The sequence below is a fragment of the Podarcis cretensis genome, assembly GCF_951804945.1.
Source record: "Podarcis cretensis genome assembly, chromosome: 3".
Classification (NCBI taxonomy): Eukaryota; Metazoa; Chordata; class Lepidosauria; order Squamata; family Lacertidae; genus Podarcis; species Podarcis cretensis.
This window is the reverse complement of record NC_137172.1, coordinates 60,946,833-60,960,984: the sequence shown is the minus strand read 5'-3', so window position 1 is coordinate 60,960,984 and position 14,152 is coordinate 60,946,833. Positions and strand designations below refer to the sequence as shown.

Here is a 14,152-nt window from a genome sequence, read left to right as displayed (position 1 = left end):
GTGGCCGAACTGGAAAAATCAGAGTGCAGTCCCTGAAGATTGGCTTGATGTCTCTTTCTAAGGGCCTTCTTGAGGAGAAGTATAGATGTGAGTATTATGGGAACGCCCCCATTTTCTTCAAGCAATATCGTAATATGGTTTTATCACGCCAAAATGCTTAGCAATAATGTTGCCAAAAGTCAGTGACCATTATATTACAGGAACATGTCTGCAGAGTGAGGTTCAGGCACTCAGTTCCAGCAAGAGCTGTCAATTATGTCACGTTTGGGCAGAGGGACTAGAAACGTTAATTGTTCTGCATAGTTTAGAATGATTAGCTCTTTGTTGTGATAAACAGCACAAACTGAACATGCATATATTTAATTTATGGAAGCAGCAAGCAGTGAGGAGTGAACCAGAGTTGATTGGAGCAGGTGCAGTTGTGTGATAACACCACTGCAAAAGAACATGCCGGTATAGCGCCACTGTGCTAAATGTGGTGACTTTACAGTTGCTTTTTGCTCTGATATTTGATCTTGGGGAATATTTCAGCTTCATTCTCAACCAAGCCAGCTTTCAAATGAAATGTGCATTGAAAATGTACCGTAATGCCCATCAGTGTCAAGGTCAAAGTGTTTTAGGACTTACTTAAATGCAGTGATGAGAGATCTTGTGGTCCTCCAGATGTTGTCTAGCACCCATCATCCTTGGCAGTTGATTGTACATATGGGAACTGGCAGTCCAACATCTAGAGGAACACAGGTAATGGTTTTCCATCCATGCCGTTCCTAGTTGCCAATTGTATTACTTTCTTCCATAGCGACTTTCCAGAACCATACTGTCAAAAAGCAAATGTCTTAACTAGCATGTAAAAGGGTCAAAACTTAAAACCATTATTTCTTCCCCGGGTGACTCAAGAAATCACAGTAGTTTTCACATATATTTCAACTGTGTACAATTTAGCTGTTACAGTTGAATTCTTGAGAATGACTTAAGTGAAAGTCTGATGTTAATGGAAAATCCTGCAGAAAGCATGCCTGAATGGTCTCCCAAGAACATGAGCTTGTAACTCTACAGTCCTTTTTACAAGCTAGTTTTTATGCTTGCTGTTCACACTAGGATTAGCTTTTTAAATTGTGGAGATAGCATCTATTGTTTAAAAATTATTCTAAAGATGAACATGCAGTCTTCTGTGTAACTATTACAGATGTTTAATGCTGTTGTATTCATACCGATGATGTGGATCTGAGATCCATAGAATTGAATAAAAGCTAATATTATTGTAAATGATTATTTAAACAAGCTGGGTTTTGTTCTTTGCTTACAAGCTATCAACTTGACTGTGTCTTACTTCAGGTTTCTTAACAAAAATCAATCATTCTGAGTCCTGTGTATGTGTCTGTCTTCTAAGTACTATGCATCAATAAATTCCACTACTGTAGTGCTTTTAGAAGGTAAAGACTTTAAAACAAAACCTCTTTCTGGTTCACAAATTTTAGATGACCTTCTCAGGCAGACAAAATGTGTGATTGACATTGACTTTGCTCCTCCAGGTGAAATTTTGTCTCCTAGATCATCCTGGTTGTGTTAAGAGGTGTGCATATGAACCCACCTGTATGTTTAGTACTTACATATATTCCTATTCACACTCCCAAGAGGTTTGGCTTATTTTGTTGTAAACGTGCACTCACTATAAAACGTGCTTACCTTTAATCTTATGCCCCAAGTTCACACAACAGCAAAAAAGAAAGATTGGTTTATTACCTGAAATGAAGGTGTAGTTGCTGCTTTCAGACAGCAGTTACAATATTAGCGGCTCAAGGTCTGTGCCTTTTGTTTGAGAGTTACGCTCTCGCCATCAATAATAGCCAGCCAAGACAGCGTTTCTCTCACCCATTCCTTGGTCCATAGTCCAGTGAGGCAAAGGGATGAGCATTGAGGAGCAAAGAGGAGGTTCACAGTGGAACTTTGAGCTACCTACCCAACCACTGAACATCTGGGAGATTAAGTATTATTTTGAACCAAGGTATCCTTTTGGAGAAGGGAGGGATATTTTGAGATGGGTTTTGTGTACCACACCCAGTTTGTAGTTGAAAGGGCATTATCCTAATGTTAAATGACTAACTAGTTATCTTATGTGTTTCCTGAATCATGACTTTACTTTTGGAGGAAAAATACCAGTATCTGTACAAAACTTCATTCTCTCCTACATGAGGTGATGCTTAGACTTTGCTGGAAACACAAGATCAGCGTGCTGATCTTTACATTAAATATTAGGAGGTCAAAATATTAACTCATGCCTTCCAGATTACATTTAAGATAAGGACCTGTACCAGGATCAATAGTTTATTGAGGGGTATATCTTATATAGGTTATGCCAACTTCACTGATTGACAAAAATAAACCAGGGGAAAACAAGAGGAATTTTGAACATATGCAGAAATGGTAATTGCTACTTCTAAAAATTGCTAATGTAAAAGCAAACAAAGCCTCCCTTCTTTGCCTGCATTCCAGATCTCTTTAAGGAAGTGGCAGGGCCTACAGAAATGTGTGATCAGAGGCAGCTTGGGTTATTGCTTCATGATGCCATCCAAATTCCACGACAACTTGGTGAAGTAGCTGCTTTCGGAGGCAGTAATATAGAACCCAGCGTCCGCAGTTGTTTTCAGCAGGTAGTAACTTTTTAGCTTTCCTTTAGCAGATTTAAATGTGTCTCTTGACTTACTCAGACTCTTCTGTTTGGGCCAGCTCTGGAATTTACAGAAACCACCTTTTTAAAAAGAAAAAATGGGGAGGGATGATGTCATAGATCTATAATACTAAATACAACCACTAAAGCTTCATGCAGATAATTATATTAAAGGAATTTTTCTATGAACTGGAGTAAAAAAAAACCAATCAGTTTTGTCACTCTGTCCCAAATAAATCATGATGGCGTACCCAGTGTGCCACCAGCAGCAGAAAGCTGATTATGGTCATCTTTACTTAATTGAATATTGGTAGCAGGAGTGCTCTGATGACTTCAGTGTTACTCACAGTATCATTGCTGTGGGGACCCCCAGTTGGGAAAGATCCAAGTTTCTTTAATAAGAAGAAAAATGTGAAGGTAGATAAGTTTTAAAAAGAACATTCAAATATTTTCTAATCTGCTTTTCATTTATTAGAATAACAACAAGCCAGAAATTGATGTAAAGCAGTTCATAGACTGGATGCATCTCGAGCCGCAGTCCATGGTGTGGCTGCCTGTTCTACACAGAGTGGCAGCTGCAGAAACAGCAAAGCATCAGGCAAAGTGCAATATCTGCAAGGAGTGCCCAATTGTCGGCTTTAGGTAAGCAGAATAAATCATTTACATGTTAAGAGGAGAAGGAAGAGAAGTGGGTGGCTTGTACTTAAAAACTGTTGAAATCTAAAATTTCTTTGGTTCCTGATTGTGAGGAGAGGGGTGCTTTTAAACTGGCCTCACCCTCTTTTGATTGGGCCATGTCCATATAATCTGTCTGTCTGTCTATTTTGTAACCGCTCTTTTTCTCCAGATGGCATACAAGATTCTCCCCTTCATCATTCAATCCACAACAACCCTGTGAGGTAGGTCAGGCCAAGAGGCTGTAAATGGCCCAAGGTCACCCAGTTGACCTTCATGGACAAGTGGGAATTCAAACATTTAGCTCCAAGGTGCTAGTCTTAACACTCTAACCACTACACCAAACATGGGTCTGGTCATGCTGCTCTCCACATATGACCCCCAAATGGCACATGTGGCCTAGTTAAATAAATGCTGCTGAGCCCTGAACTACCACATAGCCTACTTACATACCTGCTGCTACAAAACCAATAACCTTCTCACATAAGATCTGGTAGAATGCATATTTTCTCTGTTTCATTCTTTTGTATTGTACAAGACATCTTCAGATTGCTTTAAAAAAATTATTCCGCCATTTTAAGGCAGGAACCCGAGTTGCATGTGTTATTGCTTTTTCTGTTTTGAGAAGGCAAGGTATAGCAAAACAGACTGGGCTAAAGCAGGCTTGGCAACCTGTGACTACAACCTCCCCTTGGTCTCAGCTAATGTGGTCAATTTTCAGGGGTGATGGGTGGAGTCCTGCAATAATTGGAGGGCCACTGGTGTCCCACTCTTGAACTAAAGAGAAGTTGAAAGAACACTAACACTGAGAGCACAGAAAGTAATGTGGCAATTTTTGTACTGCAGTGAGCTGAATTTTACTGCATCTACTCATAAAGGTGAATTATATGGCCAATGTGATATTACAGTGGAGGTCATGAAAAACAGGGCTCCACATAAAATGTTGAAACAGCTGGTTCAGCATCTCTAAATGTAATTCTCTAAATTATAAACATATATTCATGCATCAGAAAACAAAAATAGCAGACATCTGCATTAAATCTAGCTATAAAAAGTTCCAAAACTAGATAGAATTGACTAAAGCAATCACTCTCAAACCTAGATGGCAATCTATCTACTGTAGCATGGACTGCCTTAACATGTTTGTTACACAAAAGAATATAATCTGCCTTCTACAAGAAGAGCAATCTAGTATTTCTGATATCTGTAGCTCATTATAATTATTATCATCTACCTGCATCATTAGAGATTGCCACTGAACACTAAGCTAAAGTATAAAAAGCCCTTTCTAAGTTTGTTTTTAAGAAAGCAAAGCCTCAGGTTCTTTAAATGCCATTTTAATGTTGAACGAATGTAGATATATAGCAATGCGTATCACCAGTTCTATCTTCTGCTCCACAGAATTTATTAGAGAGAAAGAGTATATTTTGCTTCTCTAATTCTGTCATCTATATGTAAAATGATTCTTCAATTGATCGTGGCAATAGGAAACCAGAGGTCTTACCTTCACATGTTCTCCACTGATTTCACGACTGTGTAATTGTTACAACCCAGTAGGAAATTTCCGAGCCATAATGAGATCTCGTACTAGGCTTGTCACCCAAACACATGTAAGGGTCAAGAACTAATTGTTTTAGCTGTCAATCACTTTATTTATTTATATAGGCATTTATATGCTGCCTATCAAAACAGTTTTCACAAGGCAGGTTACAATTAATGCTACAATTAATGAATGCTTCCTTCTCAGGTGTTCGTCTTAGTCACTTGACACTTTCTGACGTTAAATTTGCATATTGCTGGATGTCTCTGACAGTCATTTTGAAATTCAGTGAACAGATGTATAGCACGGGTAGATCAGCTTTCTATATGTTGTCACTTGTTGTTAGTCTTTATAAATGTGTTGCCTTTCATTGAGTCCTTATACTCCTCCCTGCCTCTTGATGGCACAACCCTGTACACTTGTTCCCATATTGTATTTTTGGACTTCAGAGGTTCAGAAAAAAACTTTGGGCCCCCCAAAATAAAAGCTGAAAGATTTTTACTCAATAGATGACAGCATCACATAAAGTGGTTCATCCACAGCCTGAATCACCTACAGTTGATCACTCCTTGCCTTAAGAATGTACATTAAAATATTAAATCACATAGTTTCCAAATACTTTATATATATTTTAAATAGGGGCATATACATTGTTTAAATAAGTGGTTAATTGGCAGAGCTTGGAGTATGACCATTGGGATTGCGCCTTAAGCACTTGGAAACTAGAATAAGAGTGCTTCTTTCCCTTTTTTAACCTACATTAGAATCAGTAACATGGTAAACATAGTTATGGAAATATAATGTGGCTATATGCCTTTATGTGCATGAGAAGAAGGAAAAAGCAAGGCATAAATTGTTATTCACAAATGGGTCTTCACATCTCTTTGGCTACTCTGAGTTTGACTAACACTGGATTATCACCCATTGTTTTTCATTTATTTTACTTTGAATCATTGGTTTAAGATGCTGTGAGCTGCACTGAGAATTGTTTACAGAAATGAGACTAAAGGCCAGATAAACTTTACAGCAGATAAAGATTATGTATTTCCTAATATCTGAAAGGTACAGCGAAAATGAGATTCTTCACATTTATTAGTATAATTAGTAGGAGTTATTAGTATGCTGTGGTCTAGTTAAAGTTGTTGTTTATGTAGAGCAGGGATAAGGAATCCAGAGGGCCATGTTTCTTCTTGGGCAAGTTGTATGTTTTTGCAGTGGCGTAGCGTGGGGGTGCAGGGGGGGCCGGCCGCACCGGGCGCAACATCTGGGGGTTAGGGGTAGGGGTAGGGAGCGCAAATGCACGGGTTAGGGGGCGCAAATTACTTGCCTTGCCCCGGGTGCTGACAACCCACGCTACGCCACTGTGTTTTTGAACTGCTTTAAACCATTTTAACCTGCCCTGTAACCTTAAAGTGAAGGGTGCATAGGTAATAAATCTAAATAATAACAGTAACAATATTTTAAATATGATTGTGTCTTGTTGTGCCAGCCAATAAATAATGAAACACGGGCCACACCAAACAGTGCATCCACTTAGATTTCATTAAAACTGTTTCTCTGATTTTGATCAAGATTCTACTCAGATCAATATCCTGTTCCTAAAAATTACACTAGTTGTGGCAGTTTCAGATGTGTAGCAATTCCAGGAGTGGGGTTTTTTAGAAATAATAATAAAAAGAATGAATAATTGGGTAGGGGATCAGGATTCCAGTGAGGGGCAAATGACTACGGCATCCTTACTCACCCACCCCTGCCACGATCCCAAGACAAATATGGATCCCTGTACCTACTATTTATGTCAGGGAGGGGACAACCATAACAACAGTCAGTTCCAAAGATTTGAGGAAATTTTAATCCAAAGTCTTACATTTGTTTCCTCTTAGACCCACATAAAAACTTTGAAAAAGAATACCTTTGCTTGCTTATAGGTATTGAGGATTTATCCTGCTACCGTTAAACTTTTGGTTGTTAAATTGTGTTTTATTTTATGCATTTTATTGCTTTTAATGGATTGTACTTGTTGTTATTGTTCTGAACTGCTCTGAAAATTAAGTTATTGAAAAGCAGCATAAAAGCATGTTTGATAAATAAATAAATAAATAAATAAATAGATTTGATAAGACTGGGTCCAGACTTTGTTTCCCAGCAATGAAAAGCGCTCCTTCTGTCTGCAGAAAACTTCTGACCTAGCAGAGTAATCTTACTAATGGAATGTGGAGTGGAATTGGAAGGTGGTTTTCCCTATAATCCCCACCCCATTCTGCTGGGGACTGCAGAGGGAAGAGGAAAATAGGGAGAATCACTTCCCACCTTTCCACCAGTAGGAGTGGCATGAGCAAAATCTGGATGCAGTTCACTGTGCTTGCTCCCATTCATTTGGGTTCCTTAACATATCACAATATACTGCTAACACTACAGTGTGTAGTAATTACAATAGGATGATGGGCAAATGGTAACACAGTGGGGTAAAGGTTTAGGATGGTGAGCCCAAACAGTAAGATTGTGTGGAGATCTACTTCAAGCTTCAGAGCCTATGGAGATGGGCTACAAAGTGGTTAAGATTTCCTTAAAATGGAGCCTTCATTATTTTTCCATTACATTCACAGATATCGGAGCCTGAAACATTTCAACTACGATGTCTGTCAGAGTTGTTTCTTTTCTGGTCGTACAGCAAAGGGTCATAAATTACATTACCCGATGGTGGAGTACTGCATACCAGTGAGTAGTCATTTACTGACTCTTTCTAATAGATTGTTCTTAGATTATACCATACTTTCCCTGTCTCTCCCATTCTTTGGGAACCTATTTATTCATTTATTTTGTTTAAGCAATGTGGCTTTTTAAAAAAATACTAGTTTCAGGACTAAGGTTCTTTCAAAGTAGCTCACAATAAAAATACTCAATATGCCCCCCCAAGACAACATCACCAATTTGATAATTCCATGAATTCAACCTATCAGCTTTTGAGTAGATACCAGTTAGGACTGTGCTGAACAGTATCCAACCCAATGTTTGCTGTTAGCTGCCCTGTACATTCTTAACTGAAAATGAAGGAGAAAAATGTTTTGTAAATAGACTCTATATGATCTTACATTTTTAAAAAGTAAAATTCTTATTAGTAGAATTTTTAAAAATAATTTAATATTGTTACTATTCTGATAAATTATACTAATTAGTTTTCACGGAAAATAAGAAATGCTAATAAGAAATATGAAATGTCCTTGAATATGTGCTAGATGATGCTGATACCTATTCTTGAGTATATTCCTTTTGCAATGCTTGAGATTACTTATGGGGCTCATAAAATAGTTTTCTGGATTCTTTGCAAGTAGTGACTTGTCTTTTGATGAAAGCTTTGTCCCCCATCCTAAATGCCACGTTTTAAAAGAAAAATCAAGCCATATGAAAATTCAGTGCAGCACTAATTAAAATCACACTGTGAAAACTGCTTTTTTCATGGAGTCACAGTTGTGATATTTAAAGGTTTTCAACCACGTCAACAGGGCCAATTGTGTGGGTGTTTCCAATGGAAGCTGAAGATAAAAGCAGTTACAAAAATAAAACAGAGTTTGAGAAAAACCTAGACATCATAAAAATAGCTCTCCTTTGTGGATTATATAAGCAAACTAAGTGACATGCAGAGGATGTAGATTGTGACATGCTACCTAGAGGAGGTACCTGCCCAGCATGCTCTACTAAAATTTTTTAAAAGGCATTTTCATGCTTTCTGGCACTCGTCACGGTGTTCTGTGCACCAGAAGTGGTTTAGTCATGTGAGCCACATGACCCAGAAAAGCTGTCTGCAGACAATGTCAACTCCCTCAGCCTGAAAGCAGAGATGAGTGCAGCACCCCATAGTCAAATTCAACTGGACTTAGCCATCCAGGGGTCCTTTACCTTTACCTTACTAAAAGTAAGAATAAGAATTATTCAAATGTAGTAGGAGTCATAGATTCAGGTTATTTCAGAAAGAGCTGAACCCTACCATGTTGTGTAGTATACCAGGGATGGGATATCTGTGGCCCTCCGAATGTTTTTTGACCTTCATCAGTTCTAGCCACTATGGTCAGCGGTCATGGATGGTGTGAGTGGTAACCCATCAACATGTATAGGAGCACAGATTCCCCATCTCTGCAATGAACAGGCTATTTTAGCCTACTTCTACTTTCATTCCCCTTGTCCAAGCCACTTGTCCAGGTTTCTTGCAAACTGGTTCTGAAAGAGCCAGGCTGCAGTACCTAAGCACACTTACTAGGGAAAAAACCTTATCAAATACTGAAGAACCGCTTGGATTGCTCTGCTTGATATTTAAAAGCAAACACAATAGACTTCAGACCAGTGTCAGCAGAATAAAATGATAACACTTTCAGCGATGAAAATGTTATTACTGTACCAGCTGATAAGGGAATGTAGTATTGTTATCTGGAGCAAACATGATTGTGAAAGATTTATACACAATTATAGGGTATGTATTTCTATTTTTCATACGATTGTGATTCTGTTCCAGAAATGGGACCCAGCATCAATGCTACCTTACATCTGAGCAATGCCTTCCTCTATTCCATAAAGTGATTATGGATATTTACTTAATCAAAACATCAAATGTTATATATTGACTAAAATCCACAGAGAGGTATTTTTTCCACCAGGCAGGCTGCAATTCCACATATGAGTCATTCTCTAAATATGTAGGGTCCCCACCCCCACCCCCAAGACCAGGGGTTGCCAAGCTCAAATCCCACATTAAATACTTCTTTTTTATCAGTAAATTACAGGATATCAGCATCACACAACAGGAGGTCCTAACAGAATGAATTTGAAAGATGATGTCCCAACATCACTACTACCCTCCTCATTTTATTTTTTCACTGGCTTAAATTTATTTGGACCAACATATTTTTCCATTCTAATGAAAAATTGTACTGGCAAGCAAGAGTATTGCCATAGATTCAACATGACTTAAGAAGTTGCCAATCTTTGTATGGGACAGTTTGAAAATGCCTCTATAAACCTCTCCATCTCTAACCACTACCAGCAGATCATCAGTTACTGCAGTAAATATATAGAGGGCATATCTTTAATTTCTCATGACAGCTAGGAAGAATTATGAAAGTTCTACTGGTGAATTAAGAGCTGGATAAAAGCATCAATTTTGAGATGCATTCAAGTACTATTATCTGTACGGCCTGGTAAAAAGATCCTTGGATTATCTTAAGTACATAATTATTCAAGAAAGCCTCAAATTGCAACACAAGTTTGTAAGATCTGATACTTCTCAGCCTAAATATATTACAAACAACTCACTGAAATGACAGTTTCTAGGAATTTGGTACAATTGTTCAAATAGCAATATATTTTTCTTGTATTCAGACTTACCGCATAAAGGTAATCTAATTATGTGTTGTGGGCTGCAAGAATTAGAGCAGAAAAACAGAATGGAAACTACATATAACTGAGACACTTAAATTGGATAGGCTAGTATGCAGCTGCTCCTATAGTCCAGTAAGTGCTTCACTCAGGAGTTCCGCAACATTTAACTCCACCACAGGGTTATTTTTCCATACGGCAATTGTAGCTATTGTTATAATACAGACAGAATCAACAGTTTGTATCTTGATGTGAATAAATGAGATTTCCTTAGTGAATAGCTCTGACAGACAATCTTTATTGAGGAAATGAAAATGGCAGGAGGAACTCTGCAGAGGAGCTCTGAAGAATCAATCTGCTTTCGGAATAATATGGTATTACGAGTGAAGTACTTAAAAAGCTGTGGGTTGCTCCACAGAAAGTTATCCTGCCAAAGACCATCATCATGTTGAGACATTGCCAACCAGATGTCAGTGAGAAGCCTGCAAGCAGGCCCTTACTGTGGCAGCCCTCTTCCCACTTGTGGTTCGCAGCAACTGGCATTCAGAAGCATACTGCCTCTTAGAGCGGAAGTAGTACAGAGCCCTTGTGACTAGTAGCCATTGACAGCTGTATCCTCCATGAGACTGCCTAATCCTCTTTTAAAGCCATCCAAGTTGGTGGCTTGTGTGGCTTGCCATTTCCTTTAAAGAAATCAGCACAAACAAGTGTGAACAGTTATTTAAAGGTTTGTATACTGTTAAAGTTTCAAGCATTGGGGAAAGCTAGGTTAAATAAGGTCTCACATACATTAAAATCTTCCGTTGTCCCAACATGATGAAGTTCAATAGAAGTGACTGTGCTCCCTGGCAGGGATGCATTAAAAAGCTCTCCTCTAGTTTTAAGCCTCAAAGGGAAATTATGGAATTGGAAAAAGGTCAGCTTCAGCACTTCTCACACTATGGCAAGGAACAAATGGAGCAATAAGTCAAGCAAAGTGAAATGGATTTTGTCCATGCAACATCTGAAAAACCAATCAACCAATCTTAAAACCATCTTGAATTATTTTAAAACCACACAAGGCCAACAAACACCCAGCTACTGAGGAACAGGTGTTTCCTATATAGTTTTGGAACTGCATACTGGATGAAACTTCATTGGGGGCTATTTCACCACCAGCTAAAAAACGCAATCTGCAATTAAGGTATCTAAATATCTCACAAATAGCCTTAGCAACGGACAAAGAAATTGTTTGTTGTCCTGTGATTATTGGCATCGTGATGATTTTGTTTTCTATAATGCAAACCAATGTGGTCTCTATTATTAGCGTAGGGATTTATCTCTACAAGTTCAATTGACTGAAATGCCACCCACATATTAGTCATTCGTTATTTATTTCACAACTCTCTTGCTTGCAGCAGAAATTAAAATCAAACAAACACACAAATAAAACCATAAAATGGAAATGTCTAAAACCATAAAACAAGCAGATACAAACATCAATATAACAAGCTCACAACAGCATTAAAAAAAAATCCAATCTGAATAGATTTAAAAGGTATTCATCTGGCACCAAAAAGAAGATAACATAGGCAATAGGGCAGTCCCCCTGGAGAGGGCACTGGATGAGTGCCACCACTGAAAAGGCCCTCTCTTTGGCAGATACCCACCACACCTCCTTAGATGGGGGCACATTGAGAAGGGCCTCAAGATGAAGTTCTTAGGCTCTGGGCAGATATATTTGGGAGAAAGGTGGTTCTTCAGCTAATCTGATCTGAAGCTATTTAAAGGTCAATATAAGCACTGTGAATTGGATCCAGAAGTAGTCTAGAAACGGATGACAAAGCACTGGCATGATATTATTATCCTACCCAGCTTAACAATCTTGCTATCCTGTTTTTCACCAGCGGAAGTTTTGGGCTGCTTATAACGGCAGCCCCACATGCAACACTTTGCAGTCAAAAAGTAAGAGTTTACCAGAGCATGGATAACTAAGGCTAATCTGTCCCAAAAGAGCCGTGATTGGTATATTAGCCTAAACTAATAAAAGGTTTTCTGAGTTACAGAGGCCACATGTCCATCCAGTTAAAATGCTGGATCCAAGAGCACCCTTGCATTTATTGTTATAATTATACATTATATTATACATTATTATATATTAAATTTATAATATATACATAATCAATATAAATATGATCTAACTTATGGTTAAAGATGTTTTGAATCAGTACTTAATGAACATTTTGGAAATCCCTGGTCTTGAATGGGGTAACTGTGCCCCTGAAGGACCAGGTGCGCAGCCTGGGAGTCATTCTGGACTCACAGCTGTCCATGGAGGCACAGGTCAATTTTGTGTCCAGGGCAGCTGTTTATCAGCTCCATTTGGTACGCAGGCTGAGACCCTATCTGCCCACGAACTGTCTCGCCGGAGTGGTGCATGCTCTGGTTATCTCTCGCTTGGACTACTACAATGTGCTCTATGTGGGGCTACCTTTGAAGGTGACCCGGAAACTACAACTAATCCAGAATGCAGCTGCTAGACTGGTGACTGGGAGCGGCCGCCGAGACCACATAACACCGGTCCTGAAAGACCTACACTGGCTCCCAGCACGTTTCCGAGCACAATTCAAAGTGTTGGTGCTGACCTTTAAAGCCCTAAATGGCCTTAGTCCAGTATACCTGAAGGAGCCTCTCCACCCCCATCATTCTGCCCAGACACTGAGGTCCAGTGCCGAGGGCCTTCTGCCGTTTCCCTCACTGCGAGAAGCCAAGTTACAGGGAACCAGGCAGAGGGCCTTCTTGGTAGTGGCACCCGCCCAGTGGAACGCCCTCCCACCAGATGCCAAAGAGAACAACAACTACCAGACTTTTAGAAGACATCTGAAGGCAGCCCTGTTTAGGGAAGCTTTTAATGTTTAATAGATTATTGTATTTTAATATTCTGTTGAAAGCTGCCCAGAGTGGCTGGGGAAACCCAGCCAGATGGGTGGGGTATAAATAATAATAATAATAATAATAATAATAATAATAATAATAATAATTATTATTATTATACATTTTGCATCTTCGTCTACAGCAATGTCATCTCAATATAAACCCTTTGATACTTCTGACCAGCTTCTAACCAAGCTTCTTTCCCAGAAGCTCTGTATGTTTGTTGCCATTAAGACTGAAACCTAAGGGGGGCTTGAATTGGGAGCCTCTGACTGTAGAGATGTGGACAGACAACCACTTACTGTGCTACTCTGCTGTGTTCTTATGAGGATTGGCAAGCAGTGTTTATTTTTTTTCTTAGTTTGGATACCTCTGGAGAAGAGGTAGCAACAGAATCTCAAGCTAAAAATCCTCAGGTTTACAAAAAAGTAAAGTACTTTGGAGGATTAAAATAGTCTCTAATGTTTGTGATTAAATTACCTTTCCTTTTGAACATAATTGGATAGCTTTTAGCATTTTGCCAGTTCTAGCATTTGTTGCAAGTCACTTTATTAAATTGAAAAATGTATATAAGTTGCTGTATAATTTAAGAACTGCTGGCTTGTAAAGCTAGTAACAAATGAAGAAATTGCTTTTTAGTCCCAGACTTATTTATTCTTATTCTTTTGTGTTCAACTTAAGTTCATCTTTAATGCCCCAACTCTTAAAATCATTGCTATTTACACTTTCCTACTATTTCAGTTGGCTGTATTAGTCATTGACAGCGGAATCGAAAATATTTACTGGCACTCTCTGTATTTTTCTTTTTTCTAGACAACATCAGGAGAAGATGTACGAGATTTCACCAAAGTGCTAAAGAACAAGTTCCGCTCAAAGAAATATTTTGCTAAACACCCACGGCTTGGCTACCTACCAGTGCAAACTGTTCTAGAAGGTGACAATTTGGAGACGTAAGTTTTGAATACACAGACAGACCAATGGGTTTTTAT

General features: G+C 38.7%; 1 protein-coding gene across 4 annotated transcripts in view; it reads left to right on the top strand.

Moving 5' to 3' along the window:
• Positions 1–14,152, top strand: part of UTRN (utrophin) — a gene marked incomplete at its 3' end in the record, with an annotated part of 328,497 nt that overhangs the window by 288,852 nt on the left and 25,493 nt on the right. For 3 of the 4 annotated variants that reach the window (XM_079970879.1, XM_079970880.1, XM_079970882.1), the window contains 5 exons: positions 2–87; positions 2,494–2,651; positions 3,144–3,310; positions 7,490–7,601; positions 13,977–14,113. In XM_079970879.1, the coding sequence (XP_079827005.1) occupies positions 2–87; positions 2,494–2,651; positions 3,144–3,310; positions 7,490–7,601; positions 13,977–14,113 (660 nt within the window). Of the gene's footprint in view, position 1; positions 88–2,493; positions 2,652–3,143; positions 3,311–7,489; positions 7,602–13,976; positions 14,118–14,152 lie in introns of those variants that run through there. The other variant, XM_079970881.1, reaches the window with a different exon arrangement.